Raw genomic sequence first — 24,018 nt, 5'->3', positions numbered from 1 at the left:
TTTTTTTTTTTCCAGTTCATGTTTTTTTGTAATTTTAGTAGTGTTTTTCAGAAATGTTTTTCGTTAATTTTAGTTGACGATAATAACTCTAACTACAAATTAATTGAGGCATCACAAAATTATAATATACAGTAGTGCTGGGCGGTATACCAGTTCATACCGAATACCAGTGTTTATTTTTCTTATGATATGAATTTTTAAAATACCGCAATACCAGTGTCATTTAAATAATGTTCACAAAGCGTTTGAGGGGGGGTCTCTTTTCACTGTTGCACTGTGGCGAGGACACAGCTGTATGTGTTACTAAGCGTGAAAGTTCGAAACTAAAGCTGTAAAACTAATAGAACATGATGACACAGAAGAACTCATCCACAATATCCACTGACCGCCTCACATATCCACCGCCCACTGCCATCAGCTCCCATCACACACACGAGCGTGACTTCAGCGCTAGATTGAGCAACTTTCAGACGCTTTTAGCGGCTTTTTCTCATAGAATATATGTACTGACAAACGTAGCGACTTTTTTGGATAAACCTTAGCTATGATTCAGTTGGAAGATGTCGTCAGTGCTCCCCCCGTCTGACTCTCCCGGCGCAGTGTCGTCTCTCTCTGCGTCTGTTCTGTGCAGTGAGCAGCAGAGAAGCATCGCTTTCAGCTGGCCTTACCACAGCCAACTCGTCAATAAAGGAGTACAAAACAGCGTTTCCAAGCACCTGTCGCTTACTGACTGTTCGGAATATATTATAAATATGAGCATAGTTCGTCTATTAATATAATGCACTTTTTTTTTGTTACTCAGACGCAGGCAGTGCACTGCATGAGACAAAAAAGTAATATAACCAAAACCACCGCATAGCCGCTCAACATGCATCTACTGTACATGCATGTTGATTTTATCGGACGATGTCGCGATTATAAATGAGAGTGACTCCTGGTTAACATGTACAAATGGGTCATGTTTCGTCACTATTTAGAGTGGAATTTTTTTACAATATTCACTCATCATGACAGTAAAATAGGGCATTCTAAGTCAATCTACTGCAAGTAGCCTATTTCCTCTCTCAATCAGTAGAAAATGTGGTTTACACCCGGTCATGCATGAAAAAAATAAATAAAAAAATACCGTCATATACCGTGAAACCGGTTTCATTTTTAAAAATACCGTGATATTAATTTTTGGTCATACTGCCCACCACTAATATACAGTATAAAAAATAGGCCTAGATATTTATTTTGAGAGTTGCTAAAGATTACATTTAACCATGTTAATAAATTCTTACTGTTTTTAAGCATTAATTTTATATGAGCCTCAGATGATGGCAAAGAAAGTGTAAAATTTAAAAACAGAGAAAAATTATTCAATATCAAATTTTCACCAATACTGATACACTAAAAACATGATTCGGTACTGATATATTGTGTATCAAGTGATGCACTGTGTTAACAAATTTAAGCAACTAAGATATTTGGCTTTAGCAAAAATTATGCTAATAATACATCAAATTTGTTTGGCTAAAATATCAAGTGGCAGTTTGTTGCCGAATACTACAATAGTTTAATTTATCATGAAAGAACAAAACACTCACTTTTAAGCACACTTAAAATCTATTTTTGGCTAAACGAATACTTTAATTTCAGTGATTCAGTGAAAAAATAATTTTGGTGCATCACTACTGATTATTTAAGTGGGAAAAAAAACTTTCCTCTTGGCCCAACAAGCCACATTCTGCAAGCCTCTTTTAGGCCATGAGTTTTTCCTTCTTTCGTTTTAAAAAAAATCTCTGTCCACATGATTAGGATTAACTAATGTTGCAGACATAAAAATGCATAGTTTTAGAGCGTTATCGTAGTAAACAAATAGAAATAGTATGCAGAGAATCTGATAAGAATGGTTTGGAAGCCCCTAAATGTTAGTAAAACCTTCACAAAGTCATTTTCTGCGTGCAGAGTCCATATGTGTGTGTATGCTAATCCCTCTCTTGTGGACCCCTCATAATCTTCTGTACTTTGCCTTGGTGAGCACACTGATCTGGGAACCGTCTATCAGTACAATTTAAAAAAAAAAAAAAAAATTGGCTGCATGGTTCTTCAGCTATTTTAGCATTTTACATATGTTCACACAACCTGATTTACCCTACATAGCAAAAAAAAAACATCTTGCTAAATACTGCTTGTTTTCCAGTACAAATATCTAAACCTTTTTTAAATCAAGATAGACTTACTTGAGAAGCATAATATAAAAAGTCCTTCCTGTAGGGGTGTTAACGGTAAATAAACATGACGGTTTGGTACGCACCTCGGTTTTGCCGTCACGGTTCGGTATGGTTTCGGTACAGCAAGGGGAAAAACTAAACATAAAATTGCTTTTTACATTTTTTTTATTAAACACTGGTTTACTGAACAAAGGCTCTTTCTTAGGGACACAAATCTACCTCAGCTTATGCTCTAAAATATAGGGTTACAATTAACAACAGAGCCCAAACTTAAATTTAATCCCTTTTTATTTTTAAATATAATAATCAACACTTAACTTAAAAAAAATTGTACTAATGAAAAAAAAAAGTAACTAATGAGCTATGGGCACTGATGACTTGCCTGAGGTAAATAAAAGGCAAAGTGACGTTTCGTTTACAAGCTGACTGAGCGCTTACGTGAGGCATGAGATGTTCATTCATGTTTATTTCGCATTAAAACTAATATTAAAGAGGAATGGATGATCGCGCTCACTCGCGCTCCGTGCTGACGTTTGAACTGAGGAATTTATACAGCGATCTGTTAGCACCAAAACGACATTTATCATTTGAATTTATAGAAACAAATGGACATAATTTGAAATATGAGACTTTGTTTCTTATCAAAAGTAACAATATATAAAACTATAAGTTTCCAATGAAGTTCCACTTATGCAGTGGTTAAAACAATGCTGTACTGAACTGAAAGACCTGTACCAAATATTTTCGGTATGAATACATGTACCATTACACCCCTATAATGGAGTAAGAAAATTAAACTTGTTTCCATTTGAATTTAGTTTATTTGTCTTATCCTACTCAGATATTTTTCTTGTTTCCAAGTAAACTTAATTTATATTAACTCAAGTAAATGCATCTTGATTTAAGAATGTATAGACATTGTACTGAAAAACAAGACAGAGATCCGTTTTGCTTTGTACTACACAACTTTTGAAGATATATTTGTTAAATTCATCATCATGAGTAGGATACAAAATTATATTTGTGTGTTAGGCCACTTTTTATGGTTTGTTTCTAAACTCCTAATTGTATGTTACACGCTGGCTGTGTAAATGCAGATAATACAGACCTCTGCGCAGCTGGAAATGGTTGGCCAAAGGTAAAGTGTCTATTTACTTTATTTGGTTTTTAGTCTGTCCTATCTAATGATTATCTCAGTCATGGCTGTTTGACATGGCATACTCACATTGTTAGCAGGCCAAACGAAAGAAAATTATGCTTAATCCAAGTGGCACGGCTGCTCACAAAACGGTATGTTTTAAGAGCTGCATTTACACAGCAAACATGTAAACAGAGTTAATAGTAAAGACACAATGCTGTGATTGGTTGGGAATGGAGGAAGGTAAGGGGGAGGCTCTCTGATTGGATAGAATTAGCTTTTTTAGTTTACTTGGTAAATATTTTTACATATTATGAACAAAAAGAGGACATGAGTAAACCCCATCATCCAATACAAACAATTAAACAATCAGCGTGGAGCGATGGAGGGCACTAAGGAGCAAGCTGTCCAGTTTTGAGATAAAGGAAATGACTATGTCCTAATTTGAAAAATTATGGTTTTAACATACAGCTCACTGTAACACTGACAATATGCTTTAGATACATCACAGCCATGAAAGTAGGGCATGGCAAAAAAAAAAATTTTTCTTCGATTAATCGTTTTTTAAAATGACATCGATTAGATATCGATTCTCAAAAGCCACGAATCGATCTTTTCCGGTATTTATTTCAGCACACATTTAAAACAAGATCTGATTAACGTGAATCGTATCATTAGTCTTCTCCACTATAATATATATTCTCCACTTACAACAGAAAGCCTGTCATTCATTCAGCGCTTATCATGGCCATACATGTGATTCGCAATGCTCAGGTGAAATGCTATAGTAATACTATAAATCTGCGGAAGCATTTGATATCTGGGCGCCATGATTTCTGCAATGAATGAATGGCGGATGGCGCGGCACACTGTTTTGTTTACTACACGCATACTAAAGCGCAGATGACGCTCGCAGTGTTTTCAGCTTCTGCCGTCTCACTATATGATGATATGAACACGAATGTCATCTCCAGCTGCTCTGAGAGTCACTTCATTAGCATTTTACCGTTTCATTTGAGAAAACTACCGTTATATCACATACACAGCAGCAGTAAGTTCCTCACGGCAACCCGTCAAAATAAAAGTTTAACGTTAAGAACCAGTCAGAATATATTACTATTTAGCAGTCTTAAGACTTGAGTATACTTGATACTACTGCTAATAAATATTAATAAATCTTTATTTTTAAAGGAATAATCACATCTTTTTAATTTTAACAGCACACCTCTGTTGTGCAGCACTTTGTTCACCATTAGGATAAATTAAATTAATGTTTTATGCCTTCATCTGATTACCAGAAAAATTAAGAACATTTTGTAGGGCCCTATTATTGTTTAAAAAAGGACCCTATACAAAAAAAAAGAATAGGTTTAAAATAATTAAATAAATAAAAAAAAATTATTAATTCACCATTTGTAAACTTAATATAGAAATATCAATAGCATTTGTATTAAAACTTTATTCACAGAATGTAATCTAAATCAAGAATCGAATCGAAAGCTTGCAAATCGAAATCGAATCGAATCGGGACATCTGAATTGATACCCAGCCCTACATGAAAGCACAATTTACGTTGCAGATGGTAATTAGGGGAGGGACATTCTCATTCTAGAGAGCATCTGATTGGATAAACATCTGAGTAAGTGCACAACGAGTCTTGACTATTTTTGTTCCATTTTCCCAGAAAGACTGTACATTTTGCACATATGTGCTAAAGGTTAGCTAATTTTAAAAGTATTGCATATTTTGAAAATTGTACACTGCAAATAACTTCAAAGCTAACAGACATGAAATATAAGCCAAAAAACTGAAAATTTGATGTGACTGTCTTTAAAAAGTTTTTTGTCTCATTCTAGTACGCTAAAAGAACATGTCCCATTCTCTGTGATAAGCAGGTTAATATTTACTGGAACCCTGAGATGCACCGGGCTACAAAAGAACCAGGAGTGACCTTTGCCTCGTTTCCATGTTTTGTTTTCCCTGTCCTGTTCTGTCAGGAATCCTCTGCTCCTCGACAAGCTTTTGCAAATGGTGATTAATTCATTAATTAATTCAAAATACAATTACTTTATGGTTTAAACATTTACATGAAGTACAACTGATAAAGTAAAGTCTGACAATCCTGGATCAATTTTATGAAATAAATGTTCTTCATTTAACAGTTCGACTAAAACATTTTTCTTGCTGGAGCACACATGCTTAAGAACTGTTTTGTATGTACTATTTGCTTGCAAATGTTATGCAAGCTGCTAAATGTGAGTGTGGGAACAAAGAAATCTGCTTTTAACATCATTTTGTTTAAAGTACTGAACACTTAACATAGCTGGGGCTTGGACGCAAGCGTGGATTATCAGACATAAGCGAGAGCCAGGATGGTGGACAGCCACATTCACTGCGAACACATTGCGTGCCTTCAAAGAGCTTTTCTAAGAGCTGGAAGAGACGGGAGCGGCCAGGTTTCTCCTCCTGAAAGGACGCCATTTTTGCTTCATTGTCTACGCTGCTTCAGGGCATTTTGGGAGAGGCTGCTAGAGAACTGCCTGAATCACCTTAATCCCATCGACTGATAACAGTCAACTAACAGCATCATTCAGCAAGAATGATTTCATAACCTGTGATTTTTTTTTAATCAGTCCCATTAAAAAACAACTTTTAAAGGTGCTAACACATTATGAAAGCTCCACTGAACATGACATCAGATGATACGGGATGATCTTGTGATAATGTGCCATGAAGCACTTTGTTCACCATTAGGATAAATTAAATTAATGTTTTATGCCGTCATCTGATTACCAGAAAAATTAAGAACATTTTGTAGGGCCCTATTATTGTTTAAAAAAGGACCCTATACATATATCATTCCAGCTGCTCTGAGAGTCACTTCATTAGCATTTTACCGTTTCATTTGAGAAAACTACCGTTATATCACATACACAGCAGCAGTAAGTTCCTCACGGCAACCCGTCAAAATAAAAGTTTAACGTTAAGAACCAGTCAGAATATATTACTATTTAGCAGTCTTAAGACTTGAGTATACTTGATACTACTGCTAATAAATATTAATAAATCTTTATTTTTAAAGGAATAATCACATCTTTTTAATTTTAACAGCACACCTCTGTTGTGCAGCACTTTGTTCACCATTAGGATAAATTAAATTAATGTTTTATGCCTTCATCTGATTACCAGAAAAATTAAGAACATTTTGTAGGGCCCTATTATTGTTTAAAAAAGGACCCTATACAAAAAAAAAGAATAGGTTTAAAATAATTAAATAAATAAAAAAAAATTATTAATTCACCATTTGTAAACTTAATATAGAAATATCAATAGCATTTGTATTAAAACTTTATTCACAGAATGTAATCTAAATCAAGAATCGAATCGAAAGCTTGCAAATCGAAATCGAATCGAATCGGGACATCTGAATTGATACCCAGCCCTACATGAAAGCACAATTTACGTTGCAGATGGTAATTAGGGGAGGGACATTCTCATTCTAGAGAGCATCTGATTGGATAAACATCTGAGTAAGTGCACAACGAGTCTTGACTATTTTTGTTCCATTTTCCCAGAAAGACTGTACATTTTGCACATATGTGCTAAAGGTTAGCTAATTTTAAAAGTATTGCATATTTTGAAAATTGTACACTGCAAATAACTTCAAAGCTAACAGACATGAAATATAAGCCAAAAAACTGAAAATTTGATGTGACTGTCTTTAAAAAGTTTTTTGTCTCATTCTAGTACGCTAAAAGAACATGTCCCATTCTCTGTGATAAGCAGGTTAATATTTACTGGAACCCTGAGATGCACCGGGCTACAAAAGAACCAGGAGTGACCTTTGCCTCGTTTCCATGTTTTGTTTTCCCTGTCCTGTTCTGTCAGGAATCCTCTGCTCCTCGACAAGCTTTTGCAAATGGTGATTAATTCATTAATTAATTCAAAATACAATTACTTTATGGTTTAAACATTTACATGAAGTACAACTGATAAAGTAAAGTCTGACAATCCTGGATCAATTTTATGAAATAAATGTTCTTCATTTAACAGTTCGACTAAAACATTTTTCTTGCTGGAGCACACATGCTTAAGAACTGTTTTGTATGTACTATTTGCTTGCAAATGTTATGCAAGCTGCTAAATGTGAGTGTGGGAACAAAGAAATCTGCTTTTAACATCATTTTGTTTAAAGTACTGAACACTTAACATAGCTGGGGCTTGGACGCAAGCGTGGATTATCAGACATAAGCGAGAGCCAGGATGGTGGACAGCCACATTCACTGTGAACACATTGCGTGCCTTCAAAGAGCTTTTCTAAGAGCTGGAAGAGACGGGAGCGGCCAGGTTTCTCCTCCTGAAAGGACGCCATTTTTGCTTCATTGTCTACGCTGCTTCAGGGCATTTTGGGAGAGGCTGCTAGAGAACTGCCTGAATCACCTTAATCCCATCGACTGATAACAGTCAACTAACAGCATCATTCAGCAAGAATGATTTCATAACCTGTGATTTTTTTTAATCAGTCCCATTAAAAAACAACTTTTAAAGGTGCTAACACATTATGAAAGCTCCACTGAACATGACATCAGATGATACGGGATGATCTTGTGATAATGTGCCATGAAGCACTTTGTTCACCATTAGGATAAATTAAATTAATGTTTTATGCCGTCATCTGATTACCAGAAAAATTAAGAACATTTTGTAGGGCCCTATTATTGTTTAAAAAAGGACCCTATACATATATCATCTGATGTCATGTTCAGTGGAGCTTTCATAATGTGTTAGCACCTTTAAAAGTTGTTTTTTAATGGGACTGATTAAAAAAAAATCACAGGTTATGAAATCATTCTTGCTGAATTATGCTGTTAGTTGACTGTTATCAGTCGACGGGATTAAGGTGATTCAGGCAGTTCTCTAGCAGCCTCTCCCAAAATGCCCTGATCTTGTGATAATGTGCCATGAAGCACTCACTAATGAGATGGATGTGCTGGTGAATGAGTGTGCTTTGAGTTATATCTTGTTTAAAGAGACAGTCCACCCAAAAAGAAAAATGATGTCATTGTTTATTCACTATCCTTCTCACTATTTTAAATATAATGACCTCCAAAATGACAAATAGTTCATATGACTTATACATCATATTCCAAGTCTTCTGAAGCCACATTATAGTTTTGTGTGAGAAATAAACCAAACTGCAACCAAATGATAATCCTTCACTCCAGTGAACATTTAACCATTGCAACTGGAACTGTTACGATTCATGAACGGATTATTTAAACATTTGTTGTGAACAGAATCAATTAATTCATTAAAAAAAGACTCAAAAAGCACATTTTCCAAGAATCAGGCATCAAACTTTGCTCAACTAAAGCAGGTCAAGATTGTCAGTGAGTAACGACTTAAATGTTGAACTATTACTCACACATTTGCTATCATATGGCTTCAAAAGATGTGAAATATAGAGCCATGAAGTAACTTCTATTATAACACTAAGATGCTTTTTTTTTTAAACGTCATGAATAAGTTTAATTTATGGGTCAAATATCACTGCAATGCATTTGTTTGGCAAAAATTGGGAAAATTCCAGACAAACTGGTGCAAACTGTGCTGCAAAGCTGACAGACAAGGAATTTACAATAACAAATCTATGAAGCTGACCAAATATGTCTTATGAAGTCGTTCTGTATACGGACATGCTAATTGAAGCTCTTTGAAGGAAAGCACTGAGCTAACAGCCCAGCCACATCTGTTTCCCATTGCACATCGCTCTCAGAGACACAGAGGAGGATCTGTCCTCAGTCCTTCTTGCGCTTAGCGAGAGGAGACTGTATGATTCAAAGTCCATGCAGGTCAACACAAGAGGACGACAGTTTGTGCACACCTAGATTTCCCAGTTTTAGACTCCTGCACTCAGTCACACACCTTCCCTCCCTCATTGCTTTTTCCATCTCGTGAATCACTACAATGAACTGGAACTGAAACAAAAGTCACAGCTTTGTCATGAGATTTCAGAAAATTATGCATGACATGCGTAACATCACTCACTGCGTCATTAGATTAGAAGCGCTTTGTGACACTTATGTCAGATCATAACCCAAATTTCTCTCAGTTTACAAAGCAAAAATTTGACTTTTAGCAACCCCTATACGTGATACAGATGAATTAGCCACAGGCATATTTTCATATCTTTCAAATGTTTGTTCAGTGCTTGAACACGAAACTGGGAAGCCTGCAAAGAATGCTAGTACAAGACGAACTGGTTCCAAAATGTGACTCGACCTGCCATCTTCCCGTTTCTGTCTCCCTCCTTCACTCCTTAATGAGCAACAAGAGCGTTTCTTCAGCATCTCCACCTCCCTACGCTGTGCTCCCTCTCTAGAAGCTATCAAAAATTCACAGACTGTGGGCAACTGCCAGCTGACAAAACTGTTTAGTCAGCAACAGAGGCAGGGTGGGAGAAGAGGGGCGGGGGAAGTAGCAGGGGGAGGCAAAGAAGGAGGCCTGCAAAGCCGTGTGTGATTCGACTTCTTTTTCTCACAGACAAACGTAAAAAAGTGAAAGCAAAGCTCACAATTCCTCAAAAAGGAGAGCTAGCGAGCTAAACTATTTATGATTGTGGTAAAACATCACACTTTGACTATTATGACCTGTTTGATTGACTATCACACAAAACTAATTCTCAAACAAACAGTGTAAGGCTATGCTACCTATTGTTTTGATCTTTTTCTAACTTCCTCTATCCACACAGGCTGCTCTATTTCCTGTCATCCATGTCCCACTTACACCAAAGCATTTTCATGAGGACTCGGTTTCACTTTTAGCTTTTCTTTACTACACTTTATCTTTTAAAAAGTAAACAATTTAGTCCTGAGATGCCCAAACTTTTCACTACGAAAGGCCAAAAATCAAACTTAACTGACACGCATGGACTGAAGGTCAAATTCATTTACAGTATATTCTCTACATTCCAATGCAAAAATATACATAAAAGGATATTTTTCTTTTGATATGATATTTAAATTTCTTCACCCTCATGTTTTCCAAACCTGTATGACTTTATTTCTTTATTTCTATTTTTATTCACTCAATGAAAGTCAACAGGGTTAAAAACAATGTTAGATCCCACTGACTTTCATTGTATGGAGAGAAAAAAAGAGAAATTTTGTAAATCATCTTTTTTGTAAAGAAGGAAAGTTGTACAGGTTTGGAACAACATGCGGATGAGTAAATTATGCGCTGTAAAAAATTTAAAGTCGAGAAAACTTAAAAGTTTAAGGCAACTAGCTTCAGCAGATTTGTGAGTTTTCTCAACTTGTTTTTGTAGGGGATTTGTGAGTTTTCTAAACTTGTTGTTTTCAGTTTTCAGTTTAAACTCAAAAATCTGCTGAAGCTGGTTGCCTTGAACTTTTAAGTTTTCTCAACTTGATTTTTTTACAGTGTGTCCAAACATTCATTTTTGGCGAACTATTCCATTAACCTTCAACAGTCATTTTTTGATTTGGCCATAAACTAAACATTCTTAAAGACTGTGTCTTAAATTTGAATAAAACATGCAAATAGTTAGCATCCATCTGCAAACTCATTTCTTAAGCCCTACAGGGTACCGTGTCGAACTCAGCACCCCAGGACCAAACCAAGCTTCCCATTCCCTTCGAGTGAGAGGGAACATAATCTTATCTAAAATAGACAGGTTAAAAATAGCTCCAGAGCGAAACAGGATGCCCATCTCTACCCCTGGATAAGTGAACAGAACACCCATCACTAGGGGCAAACGGCTCGGAGAGGTGACCAACTAAGTTTCTCCATCCAGGCTGGGACTTCAATAGACTGGTCCCTCTGTCTTTACACTCAGTAAACAATCACGGTTGGGCATGTTTGTCAAAGGAAGTCTACTAGGGAACCCCAGAGAGTTCATTTTAATTAATCTATATTAATCAAGGCTAATCAAGATGTACCAGCCGTCTATTAAAACATTTCCAAGGCTGCGTCTCGATATTAAAATAGACCAAAACAAAAGTACAAAATGAATCTATCCACTCAATAGGGCTGTTGAGACTTTAAATACACTTCAGAGTGATTAAATACAAAGTGGAGTAAAAGCTGATGGCCCTTTCTATCACTATCAGCACGGCAGCTCTGATGCTCACAATGGGTTTTCTCTATTCAACTCTGGCGACTCCCTGCTGAGGACAGAGGAGATTACAGCCCAGACCACTGGTTGACTGTTCACTAGAACATGCCTTTGAATTTTCAATGGTCTTCTTGCTTTACGCGTCTGAACAAACACATCTCCACCCTACATCAGCCTGCATTGTGAGAGGAGAAGCTATTAGAAAAACGAGAAAAGGAGGATTTGTTTTTTAACCTTGCCTCTCCATGTGGAGAAAACAGTAGACAGCGAAAAAATCTTAAAATATAATATATATTGTTATTATTAAAGGCAAAAACAAGCACAAGTTGATGCTTTTATAAAGTAATGCAGAAACGAAAAAAGTTAACTATTTGCATAAGGTGATGAAGCAACACATTCCCACGTTGGTTCAGAGTACATTTGCAATGGTTTAATCTTTTAAAATCACTTTGCGATTGCACAAAATATAGCGACTTATCTTTAATTAGCAATGTTTCTCAAAACTATATTATTATGGTGATGATGGGCAAAATTTATTCCAAACATAAAACCTCTAAATCAGACGTTTTCCACTTTTACAGACCCAGGAACCTCCAGTATAAAAACAAAAATTACATTATATACTGCTTATTAGATTATCTGTGAGGAATGTAATTTAATTCTATGTTTTATATAGGCTGTGGTCTCTTCAGACCCCCTGGAGTACCTTCCGGGACCCCTGGTTGTACATAATTATACACCATGCAGTAGATCACCATAAACCACAGCATAATATTTCAGCAATATCCTCAGATTACCAACTGAAGAAAAAGGCCTTTATTTACCTCTAAAAGGTTTAGACAGTACTTTACACCACTTTCAGGTAGTAATATGCAACTTTTAAGGGAAGATAAGGTACAAAGTTGTCCCTTTAAGGTTAGTGCCCCATTGCACTTTAGTGCATTGGATAAAAGCTACTGTACAAATCAAGCAAGATGTAGTTAAAAGTCAGCGGATAGCGGGGAGGCAGCGAGTGAATGATGCAGGCCTCCTGGAGCCCAGTGTTGAATTTGGTAATGGAATGTGAACTGCTCATCCGGATCTCTGCACATTCTGATTCTCCAAAGAGACGCGAGAACGAACAGAGGATGATGGGAGGAGGGCGCAAGCACATACACACCCGCACCCGCACGAACAATATGATGCATCCGAGTAATTAGTCATCCAAAACTGAGATGGTTTAAATTGTATCGTCGATGTGGCTGCTTGGTGCAAATATAAAAGCCGACTTTTCTTGTATGCCTATTCGGCGTTCATCTCGTGCAGCAAACCCAACCCAAAGATAGTCACGACGACAGCGAACTTCCTCCTTTAAAACTTTTGACATTCCCAAACATTAAGTTTGCAAAGTGTGACTGACGAAAGAAGGGTGGTTTGGTGAACAATAATAACTTGTCGATGGTGAGGAAAAGTCGAAAGCACAAATAAAACGTAAATACAACATGTCCCGACAAGGTCACAATATAAAGGGAAGCGTGTCCAACCCCCCACGCGTTAGCTTCGATCAAAGTTCAGATGTGGATGCTTCTTCGGTTCACTCTAAAATACTCACTTTTGATGACAATATATGAGCTAAACTTCCTTTTGTCAAATGGGAGATAAAGCCACATTAGTGACACTGAATGTATGGTTATTTAAAGTGCTAAAGTTAACTCAGGTATGAATTACATGTGCGCTGGTTAGACGCGAGTGAATTCCTGTAGTCAGGCGTTCAACCTTTGGATGCGAGAATGAAACGAGGAAGCACAAACCCCGGGCGAGGAAAAAAGATCGGACATCATCTCAACATCCTCGGTTTTCCAAGTTTAAAAACTTCTATCATAGTATCCATCCACCAAAGTTTGCAATCGGCAGGATGGAGAACGTAAACAACAACAACAACAAGTAGAAAAGTGCACAATACTTACGCTTGACTTTGTCGGGGTTGGGCTGATTGTGCCGAGACATGGTGATGGTGAAAAGAGATGATGGACTTCGAGAAAAAAAAACTGCAAACTTGTTCCGGAGAGCGATCAAAATGGCGTATTTGAGGATGTGCAAAGTTCGCCAACTGGATACTTCACATCGCCCACCGTGTTAGCTCCCTAAAGGAATGATGGCCATCGACACTTCCGACGAATGAGGGTCAGAAAAGTCACTTTTTCCTCAAAGTGTGTTCCTGAGCGCTGTTCAGTGAACGTGATAAGTAGACGCATCACGTGTTGCTCTAGTCTCCAAGGGGACGTGTGTTACTGAAGCTGCCACTGGAGTTCAGCTGTGAGCATCTCTACGGGAGGGGTGGAAAACTTCACTCCTTCAGCCGCATCCGATTGATTATTCACGATAGATAGATAGATAGATAGATAGATAGATAGATTTGAATGTAGCAACAAGTGTCTAACAACAACAACATCTTTTCAAAGCTTTTTGTAGACATACAAACTAATTTTGAGATAATGTATATTTATAAGTATATAAAATATTGTTTAAATTTTATAACAGTTGCTATTTTATGTTGCGTAGACAATATAAACTCATAGACGATATTTAAACTCGTAGACGATATAAACTCGTAGACCACGATATAAACTCGTAGACAACGATATAAACTCGTAGACGATATAAACTCCTAGACCACGATATAAACTCGTAGATGATATAAACTCGTAGACGATATTTAAACTCGTAGACGATATAAACTCGTAGACAACGATATAAACTCGTAGACGATATTTAAACTCGTAGACAACGATATAAACTCGTAGACCACGATGTAAACTCGTAGACACGATATAAACTTGTAGACAACGATATAAACTCGTAGATGATATAAACTCGTAGACGATATTTAAACTCGTAGATGATATAAACTCGTAGACAACGATATAAACTCGTAGATGATATTTAAACTCGTAGACAACGATATAAACTCGTAGACACGATATAAACTTGTAGACAACGATATAAACTCGTAGATGATATAAACTCGTAGACGATATTTAAACTCGTAGACGATTTAAACTCGTAGACAACGATATAAACTCGTAGACCACGATGTAAACTCGTAGACACGATATAAACTTGTAGACAACGATATAAACTCGTAGATGATATAAACTCGTAGACGATATTTAAACTCGTAGACGATATAAGCTCGTAGAAAACGATATAAACTCGTAGATGATATAAACTCGTAGACGATATTTAAACTCGTAGACGATATAAACTCGTAGACAACGATATAAACTCGTAGACGATATTTAAACTCATAGACAACGATGTAAACTCGTAGACACGATATAAACTCAAATATAACCGTAATAGTGACAGGATACTGATGATGCAACACGCTTTGGTGCCTTCTTGCTATCACAAGACAAACACCTGTTGGTCGTCATACTATAATGGGGCATTCATCATCTCAAAAAATATTGTGGAAGGGCGTTTAATAGTCTCAGAGAGAAACGAGGAGTTAAATGTCAAGACGAAGATGAAGTAATTCGACGTAGCTCCCGCCTTTCTGTGAATTTCGACAACAGCCCTGTGCAAATCGTGGGTCTATGAATGTAACTCAGTATGCAAAGATCCTAAGTATTAAGAAGTCCTTTGGAGCTTTTTCTGTGACATAGTTCATATTTTGACTAATGGTGTTTGAGTTTTCAGCGTGCAAATATTGCAACCTTGAAGATGCATTTGGTTACAAATATAGGCTACATTTTGACATACTCAAATCCGTTTCTTAACTGAGCTAAGATTAGGCTGCGTATTTTGCTAAATTTGAGTGAAAACGACTTGCTTTAACAGTCAAGAAGTAAACAAATAAATAATTTATGAGAGAGATGATACTTCCATTCTTTGGAGAGAACTTTAAACATTTCAAAACATTTACCTTCAGTCATTATCACTTGAAATTTGTATAGGCTAGTTAACTCATATAGGCTAGGGCATTTGACTAATGTACAGATGTGTCTCAAAAACTGTTAACTAGTTACATTAACTTAGAGGTTTAAATCACTTTTACTGGGATAAGTCTTATACCTGAGAGGTGTCACAGCAACAGCATTGGGTCTGTGAGTTTGTGGTTGTGCTGCCACTAGAGAGCAGTCTCTGCATCACCTTATGTAATCACATGAGAGTGACCTTGTGCTGGTATAAGCAATGTTTCTGACCCACAGTGACCTGGGTCATTGCCTCTGGCCTACATAGTGTTCTCCATCCTGCACAAAGTTCCATGTTCCTTTGTATTAGTATGATTAAAGTTTTTTTGTCTTTCCTTTTCCTTTTTTAGTTTTTATTTTCTCTATTGTTTCTTTTACAGAAAATTTTGATTAATTAAATGTAAAGCTTTTGGTTTAAATAGGATGGAACTACGAATTTACGATCTCTAAATTAAAAACTGAGAAAGCGATAAGATTGAACACAATTAAAAATAATGCTGATAGTTCAAGTTGATACAGCTATCAGGTACAGCTCACTTCTGTGTTGTAATGAGTGTTTATGCATATATGGATGTTACTATTATTTGAAATAGGCTACCTGTGTATAAGCATGTGTTGAAGAAACACATGCTTCTAGTAGCTTTACACACAATAAGCCTTACCAATTTGACAACAGTGCCATCTGATGGTAAATAGTATGTAGCCTACTGCTTATCAGTGGTCTCGGAGCAATCTAAACTAAAACATTTTACTCAGAGTTTATTTTATTTTACGAGGGCATTTTTTGGGGTTCTAATACTACAGGTATACAGGTAACCTACTGTATAATAGTTTATTGTATAGTGTATTAATGTGGAGGCAGGAAAGTAGGGATGAGAGAAGGGACATGGGATTGGAACTTGACCTGTTCAGACTCAAACTGGATCCCCTTGAGCCAACTGTTCTTGCAGTATGTGTAATGAGCAAAAATAGTAGATATTTAAATATTAGTAATAGTCAGAAATTTTTTATTTTACAAAAGGACTAAATGTTGATTTATTTATTTTTTTTGTAAATGTAATCTTGATTTGGGGTAAATTCATTATCCATAAGTGTAAGTGTATGAAGACAAAACCATTGATGAATGGCAATGCTTTTCTTTATTTTTTTTTATTTTGTCATTTCATATGAATGTACCTTTCACGTTTCATATACCTTTGTGAGATTTAGTCAAAAGATGTAGGTTAATTGATTGAATTTTGAGTCTCTGGAAAATAGTGATCTATGACATTGTATTATGTTGAACTTAAAAGGTTTCTGATTTGTGGACACATCAATGTTTGTAGATTTGTGGAGTAAAAAAAATCGTTTTATTTTGATAAAAAGATCCCTTTAAATACATTATAAAATATATCCTTTTTTTATTTAATGTAATCTTTAGCCTATGTATTTATTGAATGTTACTGTGAAGGTCACAGTTTAGTTAATTTGGGCTGTTTGGGTTATAAATTATAAATTGAGGATGATATGAAATACTCAAGCTTTTTTTAAGTGCAAAATTTTGTGTGTATTATTCTGGGTGATTTATTCTGGTGTATTTCAGTTTCATTGTTACAGGCAGCGTGTGCTGGAGGAACATGTGAAAACGTATTTAAAGGTTTCTCAGACTGCCTGCTCAGCCTGGGAGAAAACATGGTGAACTATCCCCAAGAGCTGGATGACAGCGAAAACCTACAGACCATCTGCTCGTAAGTACACACTGTCTGCAATCATTTCTGGAAGAAGCTAAGTATTAAACATCTGGTGGTCTTTCTCATATTCAGATACACTCTTAAAAATAAAGGTGCTTCACGATGCCGTAGAAGAACCTTTTTGTCTAAATGGTTCCATAAAGAACTTTTAACATCTGAAGAACCTTTCTGTTTCACTAATCTATGGCATTGCTTGAAGAACCTCTTGAAGCACCTTTATTTTTAAGAGTGTATCCGTGAGTAGAACTCAGAAGCAGTCCGGACTACCCTCTGTAGTCTTCTGAGGTCAGATTTGGTAGCTGAGCTGAACCAGACAGTTATTGAAGTGCAGAGGATGGATTCAATGATAACTGCGGAGCACGCCACGGAGGCAGCCATCAGTGTGGGCGCCATCTTACATGATGGCGCCGACGGATGGAACTCGTGCCATCCGTGACTCAGACTCACAATACTGAAACATATTTCATTCGCAAGGACTAAAACAGATTGTGCACTTTATGTTTATCCTCATGCAGATATTGGAATGACTTCCACTCGTGTGCCTCCACCGCAATCGCAGATTGTCAAGAAGGAGCAACAGACCTTTGGGAAAAACTGAAACTGCAGTCCCGGAGCTTGAACTATCAGGGAAGCTTGTTTGAATTATGCTCCGGGGATAATGGAGTATCCAGAGTTTTATTACCAGTGGAACTGAAGATACTGCTGATGTGTTTTACCACACTGGTGGTTTGGCTTGCTTTTGAGTAATAAACCTGAAGATCTGACCTGAAACAAGTTACAGAATGGATAATATGCATCCCTGTCTCTCTTCAACTGACTCAGTACATGTTTTGATTCACATAATATGATGATTATGTTAAATATAGGACTCGTTGGCACTCCTTGACCTATGGAAGAATTCCGAAGTAACTCTCTTAAATGGGTCTTAGGTCTTTTTTTTTTTTTTTACCAAAATCTGAAAATAGTTCAAAGTAAAAATGTGAATTACATTATATTATTATATGAGAAAAAAAATTTTAAAACACATTTTTTCTTCTTGGACCATTATTAGGTAAAAACAGTGCATTCTACAATGAGGACCAATAATTAGAATCATTTTTATTATTATTATTTAAAGCACACCTAAAATACATATTATTGTCTGAAAAGCACATATTTAACATCACAGACTTTTTTCTTCATAGACCAATCTGCCCAAATAAAATTAACTCAATAAACTGATTATTTTAATACAGTATAGGATAATGACATTTACTTGTAAATGTATACTTATAAATTAAAAAGGCATTTGGGCAAATTTGAGAAGTGTCTCATCTTTTGTTGACACTGAAGCAAATGAAATATGAATCAAGTAAATCAAATGTTTGAATAAACACCCTGATTTTTTAAAGTTTTTTTGTTGTTGTTGCTTGTTTGACTTCTCCATACAGTACATCACATATGATTTGTTGTATTTTGAGATTCTGGATCATCTAAATAGTTTCAGTGGGTTCAAGCTCTGTCACCCCCTCCCAGTACATTGAGTTGCTTTAAATAAAATGAACTGCTAAATGCAAGTAATTCCATATATTTTCCTCGAGGAGTTGCATGCTCATCCCCCCAGCGTTTTTCCTCTTTAATGATAGCAAAAAAAAACTGAACATCTGTCTAAAGCAAGACACACACAATACATATTAAAATGGGGGCACATCTCTGGTGGAATATTAATGGCAGGAGAGGCCCAGATGCTCTTTTTATTGTGAATATGAGCCCTTGAAATAGGACCATGACCTGGTTATTAACACGTGCTGTGCTGAAGGTCCTAAGCATTCCCTGAAGGGATTGTGCATTCATCGACTCAAACACATCTGTCTTTTTGTTTGCTACATAATTTGATGTGAACAAAATAAAAGCAAATCTAATTCAGTCACCTTGAGAGAAGAATATACTGTAAGTGGGATCTGTGAGTGGAAAATTAAACAAGATTTCCTTTATTTATTCAATCAACATCGATTGCATCACATATGCACAAATTAATTGTCTCTGTACTGTATATGCAAGATCCAGTTTTTAAGATAAGTGTTTAATAATTTAGCGACTCCTCCATACTCAAGACAGCATCCCGAACACAATAAATCACTCGGACATGATCGCTTCGCATGTTTTGGTAGCAGAAATAGATATAACTAGAGATTTGCAGGACAACATTGCAGGTGAACATAGTAAGCTTGTATATAAATAGTCTACTTTATTAGTTACAGTAGTGTGTTTTACAAGAAAATACTATTTACGTTCTACTTCAAAATATCATGTTTAATTCATTGTATTAGTTGCCATTCTTTGTAATTGTTTGTAGAATTTACTAGCAATTTCTGAGAACAAATGTTTCTAATTGCTAATTGTACTTATATGGCATTCTTAGAAATATTGAGTGAACATACTGAACCATATTCCCATGCTTTAAATATAGTTAAAAAAAATCCAGTTGAAAACAGTTAATACGACTAGATGTTTAATTGTAAATGTCATAAAAGTTTAGTATAATTCATGGAAATGCCTCTGATGAATATATTTAAGGCATTGTCAGAGCAGATGATGGCAGTTGGTATCTGAGGAGAGTCAGAATGTGCTCTTTACAAACACCAGCTGTCTAGAGCAATAATACTACGTAATGTGCACCATCTTATTGTGAAAATATCAGCTCTATGTACCTGTGAAGACTCTAATTACCAGTGTAGATGTACTTAAAGTCCATCAAACAGGTCTGCTTATCATATGAATCATGACTTTATGCATATAGAATTCTTCTGTGCATCTTAAATTGATCAGAACCAGTTTCTTTATATGCAAAATACTGAATAACTGTCACGTAGAAGAAGGCCATTGTACCGTCATGTCTTCCGTTCTGTGGGCTACAAAACAGAAAGAGTCCAGGCTCTTTCTGGTTGTTAATAATGCAGAAGGTTGTGTGAGTAAATGGGGCAGACGGTAGATCCTATGTGGACGCTGTGGAAATGGAAGCAGCAGAAGCAGAGGATGAATAATAAACACAGGTGACATGTTTGAATGCAGAAAGTCAAGGATGAGAGACGGAGACTTTCAATGGTTCAGCTCAATGCTCATGAAGATGTTAACATTTGTAATGAATTTAATTTTGTATGGTAGCTGCGGGGTATACTTCAGGAAGCTGAGGTTACTCAGGTTCTCTGGCTGGCTTTTCATCTAAATGATAGAGTATGGAGTATAAGTGCTACAGTAAGTTTGCAAAAAAAAAAAAAAAAATATATATATATATATAAACAAACATGAATTCTGGAGATGGCGGTGTTAATTCCTTTATTGTGTACTAATTACAAAACAAACAAACAAACATGAATTCTGGAGATAGCAGTGTTTAATTCCTTTATTGTTCACTATTAATTACAAAACAAACAAACATGCATTTTGGAAATGATAGTGATTTTTGTCAACCCTATAGTCCACCACTAATTATAAAACAAACAAACACGAATTCTGGAAATGATAGTGATTCATTCCCCTATTGTATATCACTATTTATTAAACAAACAAACAGGAATTTTTGAGATGGTGGTGTTTCGTTCTGTTATTGTGCACCTCTAATTACAAACAAACAAACAAACATGAATTTTGAAGATGGTAGTTGAATTCCTTGATCACCAGAAGTGTTATTCAGATATATTTGCTAGTTAAATAACAGTAAAAGATACATACAGTACATACATTAGACCCAGTTGTTTCAGGAGTCTATGTTTTTTCCACATAGTTTTCATTTAGCAAAAAGTGATCAGTCTTGTTTTACACGGCACAGTTAGTGTGATGAGGCCCCATATGCCCACAGTCAGCCATGATGCGGCCCTAGGGATCTTCTGTGGTCTCCCCAGGCACAACACTACTGTGGACATGAATTTCTCCTAATGTGATGTTAACTGCCCTATATAGCGCTCATAAAAAGTAGCATTGAAAAATTGCACAAAAAGTGCACCTCCAGTAAATTGCATTTCCATTTTAATATACAGTCGGAAGAATGAAACACTGCCATGGGTTGGTAATCTGCAAAAATGTCCTGAAATGTACTGGTACTAAAAATGGCATTTGCCTCTTTATTGTAGGAATGCACATAGTGCGTTACATTCCACGGCCATCTGCTCAACGGCTCCTGACACTAGATGGCGATGTATCAAACGCAACTCAACGCAACACGAGAAGAACTACACTGAAATCAACATGGCGTCGTGCAGCAGAGCTCAAGTGATCTCTCTCTACAGGATGCTTATGAAAGAGAGTAAAAAATTCCCCTCATATAATTACAGGTACGCTTTTTATTATTCACTGTGAAAAAATATTCTGTATAAATTATAATTATATATATTAGTGAATGTTGTCTTAGTCTAGTTGTCACTGTATTATTAAACTAGTAATTTTAAACGATAATTTATATATATATATATATATATATATATATGTATGTATGTATGTATGTAAACGACGCAAGTCTTTTTAATTCGTTTTATATTTAAACTATTATGTCCCATCTACTGGTTATTTACTATAAAAATACTGTTTGTTTTCAGAACATACGCACTTCGCAGAGTGAAAGATGGCTTCAGGGAGAACCTTCATGTTGACAAATATGTATGTATGTATGTATGTATGTATGTATGTATGTATGTATGTAAACGACGCATGTCTTTTTAATTCGTTTTATATTTAAACTATTATGTCCCATCTACTGGTTATTTACTATAAAAATACTGTTTGTTTTCAGAACATACGCACTTCGCAGAGTGAAAGATGGCTTCAGGGAGAACCTTCATGTTGACAACCCCAAAACACTGGATATGCTCATAAATCACGCTAGAGAGAATCTGGCAGCCATCAAGAGACAGGCAAGCAATGCCAGCTTTGTTTAATATTCCAATATGATTTTTATGGCCAACGAACTTGAATGGCCTGTTCCAAATAGGAGAATGTAATACTATTTAGAGTTGCTAATAATTAAAATCACATTGAGTGTCCTATATCTAAGTATCTCTTATCCTTGTCTCACAGGTTTCCATTGGCCATCTGTATTCTGCCCAGAAGACCATTGTTGAAAAAGAGCCTCATTTATAAGTGTCTTCAGAATCAAAATGTCTGGTTTGTTAATGACAAATCAGTTTATCCTGGGAGCTGCAACACTAGTCGACCATGTTTGTAAAATGGTAATTTAGAGTATACTGTAAATGTATGTTTATGTTATATTTTTTTTGTCAATAAATAAGATGCATATAATGAATGGCTAGAATATGAGAATCAATGTAAATAGAAAAAAAATTACACAAATAGATTACCTACATTTGAGCAACAACACTTAAGTTCGTTTTGCAGATCTTTAAGACATATGGCAAGACTAAACATATTACCTACAATATGGTAGTATGACTTAATTAAAATGTGTTCAAACGATTAAGATAAATGATCATGCAACTAAAAGTCAAGTTCACTTTATTGAACTAAATTTCAGATCGTTGCATCAATTAAATCCTTGTATTGTCAAGTATAGTGTGTCTGAATCCTCAAAGTGTAGTTCTGTCCATCATTATTGTCCCAGTATTTTCCGTGATCAGTTTGACAATACACTGCGAAATGCACTGATGAATCTTTGTCAAAACAGAATGGCGTGCGCAAAACGAAGTCAAACTTTTCCCACTCTAGCCCCTTTTCTTCATTCAGTCTTAATGCAGCTTGTATATCCGAAAATGTCAGCCAGTTGTTTAAAGTGTACCTGACCCCAGCTTCTCTTGCGTTGCTCTGCATCACTCTTATCACACCCTTCACTTCAGAAGCGGTTATTGTGACACTCTCCAATGCGACTCCCACACGGCGAGACTTCATATCAAACTCCAGCGAACTAACAGGCATTTCAAAGGCTGGTGCTAAACGTGCTGAATTCAGATGCTGAAGCTGCTGGTTTGGAGGATGATTCTGGAGTCCAGATGTTTCATTTGCATCATCAGAGATGTCAAAGTGTCTGACGTTTGCTAGATTCAACCCCATCATGTCTGCAAACTGGACTCTCTTTCCACGGACTGGATGTTCCTTGTGTGAGGAAGATTCATGCTGGTATAGGTCTACAGGCAGAGATTTGACTCTTTGCCTGTTGGTTTTTGGTGAATAAGGGGATGATTCTGTTTCAGACAGACACTCTGTCTTGTCTGAAGTTTGAGTTTCCTCTGACTGCTCCTTGTCCATGAGTATTCATCATATCGACCACTTCAGATGTAATTGAGGAGCAGAAGGTCTTTTAAATATAAGAGCTGGACCTGCAGTCTTTGCGTAAGAAAGATGCTTGACAAATACTACGTGCACATGAGTTGCGTCACAGCAACGTCACTTGTCTTTGCAAACAAATTATTGATGTCTAATCAGCAAAAAAATATATACTTTTAAAAGCCAGAAACCTGCCTAGGGCTTTGAGGACATAATCATAGTTATTTAATATATTTATCAATAAATAAAAAACAAAGATTTTACATTGTGCAATTTTTTATTTATTTAAGCTATTTATTTTGACAAGTGACAAGATTTTTCTTCTGTAATTAATGTAATTTAATTCATATTTATTTAGAGTAGCCCAAAAAAATGTATAATTTGTTCCCTAGTTAGACTAAAGCAAAATGTATTATGTAATAATAAAGAATCGTAAAGAACATCCAATCTTTAAAGTCACATTTGGTCTTCCACTGTATGTTGTCTGGTCTGTCAATCATTGTCTAGTGCAGAAACAGTATGACGTACTGCAGAGTGCTTGTGCGCACATGACAGTGAGCACATTTTTCTGCACGTGGATCTGTTTACACCCTTT

The 24,018-nt window shown here is 36.1% G+C and overlaps 2 protein-coding genes across 2 annotated transcripts in view; one reads left to right on the top strand and one right to left on the bottom strand.

The window, feature by feature from the left end:
- The window catches only part of LOC107585347 (ras-responsive element-binding protein 1), a 46,035-nt gene extending 32,205 nt beyond the window's left edge, over positions 1–13,830 (bottom strand). Inside the window, exon 1 of the mRNA XM_016272353.1 lies at positions 13,435–13,830. The gene's annotated coding sequence lies outside the window, so the exon portion shown is untranslated. The remainder of the gene's footprint in view (positions 1–13,434) is intronic.
- A 7,465-nt stretch (positions 13,831–21,295) lies between these two features.
- Positions 21,296–22,433, top strand: lyrm4 (LYR motif containing 4). Its single transcript, XM_016272343.1, has 3 exons — positions 21,296–21,484; positions 21,940–22,060; positions 22,224–22,433. The coding sequence occupies exons 1-3, from the start codon at positions 21,399–21,401 to the stop codon at positions 22,284–22,286; spliced, it is 270 nt and encodes an 89-aa protein (XP_016127829.1). The 5' UTR covers positions 21,296–21,398; the 3' UTR covers positions 22,287–22,433.
- Positions 22,434–24,018: the final 1,585 nt, after the last annotated feature.

Source organism: Sinocyclocheilus grahami, unplaced genomic scaffold (assembly GCF_001515645.1).
Source record: "Sinocyclocheilus grahami isolate Dianchi unplaced genomic scaffold, SAMN03320097.WGS_v1.1 scaffold5.1, whole genome shotgun sequence".
Lineage (NCBI taxonomy): Eukaryota > Metazoa > Chordata > Actinopteri > Cypriniformes > Cyprinidae > Sinocyclocheilus > Sinocyclocheilus grahami.
This window is presented reverse-complemented; position numbering and strand designations above follow the sequence as displayed.

Excerpts from the sequence above, each read along its gene's own strand:
- lyrm4 (XM_016272343.1), top strand. The coding sequence starts at position 21,399 with ATGGCGTCGTGCAGCAGAGCTCAAGTGATCTCTCTCTACAGGATGCTT. Across the intron at positions 21,485-21,939 it reads TTCCCCTCATATAATTACAG|AACATACGCACTTCGCAGAG; the intron begins GTACGCTTTTTA and ends GTTTGTTTTCAG. Across the intron at positions 22,061-22,223 it reads TGGCAGCCATCAAGAGACAG|GTTTCCATTGGCCATCTGTA; the intron begins GCAAGCAATGCC and ends CTTGTCTCACAG.